Source organism: Sus scrofa, chromosome 18 (assembly GCF_000003025.6).
Source record: "Sus scrofa isolate TJ Tabasco breed Duroc chromosome 18, Sscrofa11.1, whole genome shotgun sequence".
Lineage (NCBI taxonomy): Eukaryota > Metazoa > Chordata > Mammalia > Artiodactyla > Suidae > Sus > Sus scrofa.
Window position 1 is genome coordinate 7,487,112 of NC_010460.4, and position 9,695 is coordinate 7,496,806.

Here is a 9,695-nt window from a genome sequence, read left to right on the forward strand (position 1 = left end):
TGGAGAGGGTGTGGAGAAAAAGGAACCCTATGACACTGTTGGTGGGATTTTAAATTGGTGCAACCACTCTGGAAAACAGTGTGGAGATTCCTCAGAAAGCTAAAAATAGAACTACCACTTGACCCAGCAATCCCACTCCTGGGCATCTATCCAGAGACAACTGTGACTCAAAAAGACACATGTACTCCAATGTTCATTGCAGCACTATTTGCAATAGCCAAGACATGGAAACAACCTAAATGTCCATCGACTGAGGAGTGGATCAAGAAGATGTGATACATACACGCAATGGACTACCACTCCGCCATTAAAAGAAATGAAATACCAGCATTTTTAGCAACACGGGTGGACCTAGAAATTATCATGCTAAGTGAAGTTAGCCATACAATGAGACACCAACATCAAATGCTTTCACTGGCATGTGGAATCTGAAAAAAGGACAGACTGAACTTCTTTGCAGAACAGATGCTGACTCACAGACTTCGAAAAACTTATGGTCTCGGAGGAGACAGTTTGGGGGGTGGGGAGGATGTGCTTGGGCTGTGGGATGGAAATCCTGTATAAGTGGATTGTGATGATCATTATACAACTACAGAGGTGATAAAAAAATACATTTCAGATATAAATATATATATATATCAGGGACGAGGGGATTGAGGCTGAGTTAGATTTCCAGAGTCTACGTCCTGAATTCCCTTTATGTCAGGTTAAGAATCTAAATTTTATCTTGAATATGAAGGGGGAGCACAGGGAACATGTGAGAGGGTGGGTAGAATGCCCAGATCTGTGTATTATGCGTATCACTCTAGGGGCAAAGAAGAAGAAAAGCTGGAAGAGGACAAGAGACAGGTACGGAGGGTAACGAGGATTCTTAATCCTCCAGGCAACTAGTAAGGACACCTGACCACAGGCGACAGGTCCCTGACTTCCCCGGATGGTGATACCTACCGCCGAAGACGGTGAACTCTGTTGGGAATGAGTTGAGTGGAGGAACCTATGCATTAAGGTGGAAATATCTAGTAGACAGTTCAGAGAACCAATTCAAACAATGAATCGGATGATATTATCTAAGATGTAGATGGAGAAGAAAAGAATATAAATTCCAGAAATCAGGATAAAATAAGGAAAGGGGGAAGATAGAGAGCCCACACAGAAGATGACAGAAGAGTGGATAGGGAGTTCCTGCCGTGGCTCAGCAGGAACGCATCTGACGAACATCCATGTGGACTCAGATTCAATCCTTGGCCTTGTCCAGTGGGTTAAGGATCCTGCGTTGCTGTGGCTGTGGTGTAGGCCAGCAGCTGAAGCTCTGACTTGAACCCTAGCCTGAGAACTTCCATAAGCCATGGGTGTAGCCCTAAAAAAAGACCAAAAAAAAAAAGGAGTGAAGAGTATTGTGGAATACAAAACTAAAAGAAAAATGCACAGGCAATGGTTTTTACAGTCTTACATGTGTCATGTTCTGCTGTTCATTTTCTTTTGTTTTATTTAGGTTTTTTCCTTTTTTTTTTTTTTTTTTTTTTTTAGGGCTACATCTGTGGCACATGGAAGTTCCAAGCTAAGGGTCAAATCAGAGCTGCAGCTGCCAGTCTATACCATAGCCAGAGCAACACAGGATACGAGCTGCCTCTGAGACCTACACCACAGCTCACAGCAATGCCAGATCCTTAACCCACTGAGCAAGGCCAAGGATCCAACCTACATCCTCATGGATCCTAGTTGGGTTCGTGATTCGCTGAGCCACGATGGAAACCCCTGAAGATCATTTTCTAAAATACTAAGCCACTCTAGCAAGGAGAATAGGCCAAGACAAAGACTCTGACAACTTCACTCTTTGTAAGTTTCGTGACAGAGGTGTCCCATCTGAGACCCACACCCACCGCTTTTCAGGAGACCGAGCCCCATAGCTGACAACTATGCTTTTGTCCATTTCCTGTTTGAAGGTAGATCTATTCACGATCCCAGATCTGGTATTGGGTGGATGGAAACCAACATCCCCAAGATTAGGTGTATCTGAGTAAGAAGGAGCATTGATCTGTGGAACGGCTTCCAAATGGTCAGAGCCGTCTTGGGAAAAAGTCATGGCTGAGTCCAGGCAAGTCGTTGGAGAGGTTTCGTTGCAATCACAGTTTCTATTCCTTACGTCTTATGGAGATTTAGTTAGAATTTCATTAATTTAGAGATAGAGTAGTGAAGATGACCAGTTCCGGTCCCTCCATTATTTCTAGTTCAAGGTCACGGAATGAGGCCTGAAGTTGTGAGAGACGGGGAGGGGGCTTGGGAAAGGAAAAGGACTTTGAGATGCTGTGTGAGAAGTAACACATGTTACACGAGGAGGGAACCATTCACCAGACGTGGGCAGTCTGAGAACAAAGCCAAGGGAACCGTTTCCTGTTTCCTGGCTGGCAGAGGCTCCCCGCAGGTCACCGTGAGGCAACTGTCAACCGACGTCCTCCCACTGATCTTAAAAGACAAACCTGGGCAGGCCTCACGGGCAGTGCGGTGAGACGCAGGGGAAGGTCAGAACGGACTGTGGCTGGGCCATTCCCCGGCTCGGCAGAGACTGACCCAGGTAGCTGTCTGCCCAGATCGTGGCTCAGACCACTCTGGCCCCTCGCGGCTGAGGAGTCTGGGGAAATCTGCAGGGGCTTCTGGAGTTTGAGGCAAGTTTTATGAAGGTGGGACTTTTCTCTTAGGTGACTACCATTATTTGTGCGGTCTGTAGGTGCCTGTGTCATGCTGTGTATTCACTGCTGGCACAGAAGTATCTAGATGTCTGTGAAGGGCTGGTGGCCATGAGCGTTAGGGAGAAATGATCCTTCCTTAGTCTGGAGACAGTGGACTCAGACGGGCGCTCTCCTTTCTCTGTGGAATTAACCCCGTATGAATAATGGATCAGCTGCAGCTCCATTCCCAGGTCTTGCTGATACCAGTACATATTATCATGGCCCATGGTTTGAGAACATTCCAGAGTTATCTTTTTTCCCGTCCCGATTACGCAGTGTCTTGGGGTCTGGTGAACACCGGCATCCATGAAGCCTGTGAGAAAAAGGCAAACTAGAGTCTTGGCAACAGAGTCCAGGATGAGCCCTAATGTGAAGCCGGAAGCAGACCTATCCCAGAAGAAAATGGTCCTCCCTGGTTTTAGAGAATTCTGTGTCTATGACTTACCTGCACCCAGAAGGTAAAGGGCCACATAGCAGAGGAGTCTGACGGCCATGGCACAGGCAAGGCGAGAAGGGCGTCTCCCAGTCCTGGGGAAGTGGGATGGGCTCTTAATGATATGCCCTAAGGCTGTGATGACACGGTGCCTGCAAACTTCCTGGGTCCTCAGCCATCCTGTTGATACAGCGGTGTCATTTATGTCCTTTTATTCATCTACTACTTCTGTTCCCTTCTCTCATCCAAAACAGCCTAGTTAATTTGCTCATCTTAAACCTTAACTTAGGTCTCCCCCTTTTTTTTTTTAAACAAACTGTTAAATTACAGCTGTTTTACAAGCTATGAGGATGAGAATGGCAAAGATTCGAAAGCTCATAATAGGAGGATTTGACTTCCTCAGGAAGCCTGGGGAAGACGTGGTATTTGAGGAGCGTTCTGAAGGATGAACTGGAAAGAAGTCTGCAGAGCTGAGCGAGAACATTCAGTGAACAGAGTGGTTGAACCAGACAGATGCAGGAGAGCAGGTTGTGATGCTAAATGAGGCAGCCCCTTAGGCAGCCCGTGTAAAGGGCTTAAAGCAGTAATTAGCATTCATGGAATTCTCAGAAAATTATTATTGGGTAATAATCACACACTCTTCTCCATCTATTTTCTCACTACTTGGTGTTCAGATTTCACCCATTTGAAAACAAATTTTTATTGAAACACAGTCGATTTAGTTTTGTGACCCATGTATATGTACACATTTCTTTTGTCATTCTATCTTCCATCATGTTCTATCCCAAGAGATTAGCTATAGTTCCCTGTGTGGTACAGTAGGACCTCATTGCTTAGCCGTTCTAAATGTCATAGTTCACGTCTATCAACCCCAAACTCCCCATCCATCCTTTGGCCTTTGCTTTGACTGTGAAAGCTGGTCTTACATTAAGAGGAGGTGTCCAGGAAGAGAAAAGAAATGTGATTTTACTGCCCTCTGCTGAAAAAAAGGTGGAATGGTTGAAGAGATATTTAGAGATTTGGGAAGAGTCTTTCGGACAAATTTCTAAAACTTAGGAAGTAGAAAGACTTCTAATTGTTCTAAGTCTGAGAAGATTTTAGGATGAGTGACGAGTGGATAAAAGTTCTCAGCCGTGATGGGGTGGAAACTCTGTGTCATCATAGAGGTGATTCAAGAAAGAGGGAGGAATTGGGCGTAGCTATGAGATGCTCAGGTCCTACTCAGATGGAGGCATAACTGAAGGCTGGAATAAAGCCCCTGCCCTTTGTTTCCCAGTGCAGAGATAACTCATGCCTTGCCCACCTTGCTAGTATAGCTAGGGCACTCTCTGGAGAAGCTGCTGAGAACTCCCTAATGTCAGCAACTGAGGATATGGGAATCATCAGAGATATGTATCACAGACATCTCTATACCTTGTTGGTCCAGTAAAAACAGCCTCTCTCATCTTCCAGTCTGACTTTTTTTTGTCTTTTTAGGGCCACACTCCTGACATATGGAGGTTCCCAGGCTAGGGGTCGAATCAGGGCTGTAGCTGCTGGCCTACACCACAGCCACAGCAATGCCAGATCCAAGTTGCATCTACGACCTACACCACAGCTCACGGCAACACCAGATCCTTAATCCACTGAGCGAGGCCAGGGATCGAACCCACGTCCTCATGGGTACTATTCGAATTTATTAACTGCTGAGCCACAAGGGGAATTCTTATCTTCCAGTCTTCTTTGTCTTCTTTATCTTCCTATATAATTATATTTAAAAGGACTTGTATGTCAGAAAACATGTTACTTGGAAGAAAATCCTGAAAATTTACTTGAGACGTGTTTGAGTCAATTTTCCTTTCCTTCTTTCCTCTGAGAAGGGCATGCCCCTTCTCAGAGCCACCAGTCCAATGACATGGTGGCAGTGAACATGGGCCTAAGACCTGGCCCCTCACGTCAACATCATATGACTGTAAAGGCCACCCCAGCTTCACATCTCCCTGTGGACTCAGCTTAGGCCCTTGTTGAGGCTGCAGGACAGTCCCACTTCTCCTCTGCCCCATCCGACCTCCTTCTTTTCCCTTCTGTCCATGTTGAATAACCTTCCTGCACACTAATGTCCCTTGCAGAGTGCATTTTCCAGAAAACCAAACCTATGACAATGTGCAACATAGAAGTAATAGATTTATAAATGGATTCCCCCTAATGGAAAAGGGGACCTTAGAGCCATCACTGAGATGGAAATACGGTATATGAGCCAGAATGGATGCATGAAGAGGTAGACAGGCAATAAATTCAGCAATAAATCACTTGATTTTGAATTATGGAACATCCAGCTGTAAGTGTCCAGTAGAAGGTTGAATTTGCCAGTTAGGAACTTATGAAAGAAGTTGTTACGATCATGGATGGGTGGGCTAAGGGAGAATATTTATACTGAGCAAAAAAAAAAAAAAAAAAAAAAGGTACATGTACTCCTATGTTCATTGCAGTGCTATATACAATAGCCAAGACATGGAAACAACCTAAATGTCCATCAACAGAGGAGTGGATAAAGAAGATGTGGTACACATACACAATGGAATATTACTCAGCCATTAAAAGGAAAGAAATAATGGCATTTACAGCAACATGGATGGACCTAGAAATTATCATGCTAAGTGAAGTCAGTCAGACAGTGAGACACCAACATCAAATGCTATAACTTATATGTGGAATCTAAAGAAAGGACACAATGAACTTCTTTGCAGGATAGACACTGACTCACAGACTTTGAAAACCGTATGGTTTCCAAATGAGACAGGTTGGGAGGTAGGGGGATTCACTGAGGGTTTAGGATGGAAATGATATAACATTTTGTTGTGATGATTGTTGTACAACTATAAATGTAATAAAATTCATTGAGTAATAATAAAAAGAAGGCAGAAGAAACGTCTAGGGAAATCTAAAAATGTCCAGTAGATAATTAAATGGAACAGTTACAGCTCTCCAGAGAAGAATTATTATTACAGATGAGGCTGCAGATGAAGTGTGAGCAGAAAGCTGGGAACAGAATTCCATAGAAAATGGATTTTTTAAAGGGAAAGTAGATGAAAGAGTTCCTCGTAAAGGAGATTGGGGAGAAAAGTGTGACTATTGTCCCTATTAGGACAGGTAGAACATGAAAGAAATTGGATTTTTTGAGTCTGAACAATCACCAGGTCCCATGGCTTCTTCTGTTGAAATAATGAGGCTTAGGAGGTAAGAAGTCAAAGCACACAAGGAAGACAGCTTCAGCCTGACCCTCAGGCAGTTTTTACATCAGGCCTGGCAGCCCTTGGTTAAGTATTTTTGTGCCTATAGTTTACAGGTTCCTAGAAGGGTTCTTCCTGCAGGGCAGTCAGAGTTTTTCCCCAATGCTTTGAGAGAAAGAATATTTCCAAGCTCCTAGCTTTGGCGCTGTGTCAGGCAGCAGGCACATTTTCTGAAATTCAGTACATCCAGAAAATGAAACAAGCCTGTGTGCTCCTGCAGGTTAAGATCTAGCACAAATTCAAGTATGGGGCAGTAAATGAAATATAACCTTTTTTTGTCTTTTTAGGGCCCTGCCCATGGCATATGGAAGTTCCCAGGCTAGGGGTTGAATTGGAGCTGCAGCTGCCGGTCTACACCACAGCCATAGCAACACAGGATCTGAGCAGCAGCTGCGACCTATGCCACAGCTTGCAGGAATGATGGATCCTTAAGCCACTGAGCGAGACCAGGGTGAGAACTCACATCCTCGTGGATACTAGTTGGGTTCTTAACCCAAGAAGCTGCATCAGGAACTCTCAGAAGATAACTATTATAGATCACAGTTTCTAGTACTTGAACTTCACTTTTGGAGTCAGATTGAATGGTAATTAAATGTACTTAGAATGAAGCTTTAAAAACAAGCTAGTCCAATTGTTCTTGGCATAAAGGCCACCAAATACAGAGCGAAAGAGTGGCAGAAGCTTGGAGAGACCAGGACTGAGAAAGGGCTGGCAGGATAGAGGTCTCATCAGCAGGAACAGAAAGGATGCAGATGGGGTATTATAAGGTGTGTGGAGACAGAGGCCAAAGGACCCTTAAAAACCACACTGTTGATGAGCTAACAAGAAATATTTGGTAGTGGATGCTTAGGTCCATTCTCCTAGGAGGATGGTGTTCGGTTTGCCTCCCCAGAACAGATCAAGAGGGTCTGTAGGCCGGGGAGGTAGGTTCCATCTAGCCTGTGGTTTCAGAGGCATCCCATGGTCTGGGGACTCTGGCCCAGGGTGGCCCTAAGCTCAGACTGAGAACCACTCAGACCTCTACATGTGACATCTAAGAAGCCTCCGTGCCCTTCTGAGCAAACGTGCTGGCCTTTCTGTTTAGAGAACAGGTGGCAGGAAGTGCTATGTGAATAACTGCTGGCACAGAAGTAAAGGGCTGAATGGTTGGGGGAGGCCGACTCCAGATATAGGAAGAATCTTTCCTTCTCCTCGCGAGAAACATTGTACCCAGAGGCGACCTCTCCTTGGTTAAAAGACTTGATATCATAGGAGTAGTAGATGGACCGGAGCCCCTCTCCTGGATCTTGTCGATACCAGTACATATACTCATGATCATTAGTCTGAGAACATTCCAGTACAGTTCTCTTCCCTGTGTTTGTGATCTTGTTCCTTGGGATCTGGGTTACAGCAGCATCCAGGGAGCCTGTGAGGACATGAGACAGAAACTGGAGACAGAGACTAGGAAGGGTCCTCTTGCAACAGTCTCAAGGGGAGACGCTTCAGCCACGACCTGGAACATTTACGGTAGGGATTCCCCGTGTTCCCCATCTCACCTGTTCCCAGGATGCAAAAGGCCACAAAGCAGAGGCACGTGGAGCCCATGGTGGGAGAGGCAGGATGAAGACGGTCCCAGCTCTGAGGGATGGGGGAACAGGGCATGAGAATAGGAAATTGTAAGGATTCCGGCAGTGATGCCATTGCCCCCCCCCCCCAACTGGGTGGGTCTCAAAGAAAGTTGCAGCCGCATCCCTTCCCTCCCCACCCCCACCCCACAAGGGTCTAACCTTCTTTGCTCCCTACTCCCTAGGTGGGTGGTGTCTTGGCTTAGTGCACGTACTATCCTCAGATGCTGAAACCTTCCATCACTCCTCTTCTCTTCCTCGTTCTTCTCTGCCCTCCATCCCTCAGAGAACAATCTCTCTAACCTCTTCTCAGTCCTTATCGCTTTCAGTAATTCAAGGAAGCGTCACCCTCTGAATTGAATAAGCCACAGAGAAAATTCAGAATCATCTCAAATAAAGGGAATCTAGTCTCATTGGGAGGTTGTGACACTGACATTCCTATTTTTTTCTTCTTTTATTTATTTTTTCTAACTCAGGTCTAGACAACCCATGCAGTTTGAATAGATTCACTGGAAAATGTGAGATTTTTTTTAAGAAGAAGGGCAACACTATAACTGGGCTCCAATTTGCCACAGTTCTTCCATGGCTGCTGCTTTTTTTGGTCAATGTTTTCAAGATGCAGATCTTTCCTGAAAATACTGGCTTATTGCAGGAAGATATTCGCTTAATGTGAGTGTGGATTTCAAATAAAACTTAAGACCTTCACTTATATCTTGAATTAACTAAAAGTGGCTCCTTAAAGAGGTAATTTTAGTGTAACATAAATTGTTCCTGATTTTAGGACAGTGTTCAGCATTGTAATGTAACAGATTTCCAATACAGCATACTTAAACAGTAGTGTGATGCCCTGTATAACATAAAAAACAAACGGGCTGCTTATGCTCGTCCTGCCTCCGCCCTGTCTGTGGAAAGTCCATGGCATCCCACGCCAGAAAATCCTGCTGCATCTCACACTGGGTAAGTCTTACGTTTAATATTTTTCTTTTGATTAGGAAAATTTCTAATATCTGCAAAGTAAATGTAAGAGTACAATGAGCCTCCATATCCCCACATTACCTGGCTTCAAGAGTTCCCAACTCATGGCTTCTCTTGTTGATTCCTCATTTGCTTCTCTCTCTCCTCGGTTATTTTGCATAGTTCCTGATTTATTTAGGAACGCCCGAGCACATTTTCCGGCCAGTGCACCATTCCAGATGACACTTTCCACGGTTCTCACTCTTCTCACTCCTTCTGATAGAGTTCTCCATCGATAACACCAAAAGAATGGTGGATTTGTTCCAGGTGTTGTTTATCCTTGGGTTCAATAAACACAAACGTGTTAATTACAAAGATTGTAATTTGGGGTTTGTCCTTAATGGGGAAAATGCCATGCCTTTGCTCTAACTTGCAGTTCTTAAAGTGAATGCAGTCTTTGCTGCCCCCTGCTGCAGGTGGTAATTTGAGTGGAAGAGCCTATTATTGTTGGGGGTCACATCAATGGAGAGAGCAGAGAACTCAGGTCCAGTGGAATCCTGCAGGAGGAGTTTGGAGGTGCGTGGGAAGGAGAGGAGAAGCAGAAATCACTCTGGGAGCAGAATCTACGCCTGAGGAGGAGTGAGAGACTGTTGTCAGAGGAATGTATGGAAGAGACATATATTGGATGGGTATGAATTGAAAGAGACAG

The 9,695-nt window shown here is 44.9% G+C and overlaps 1 gene segment (V, D, J or C); it reads right to left on the bottom strand.

Moving 5' to 3' along the window:
* Nucleotides 1,447-9,325, bottom strand: LOC106506756. The segment is given in 4 exon segments: nucleotides 6,894-7,833; nucleotides 7,964-8,045; nucleotides 8,248-8,383; nucleotides 9,089-9,325. Coding segments are annotated over 2 exon segments (507 nt in total).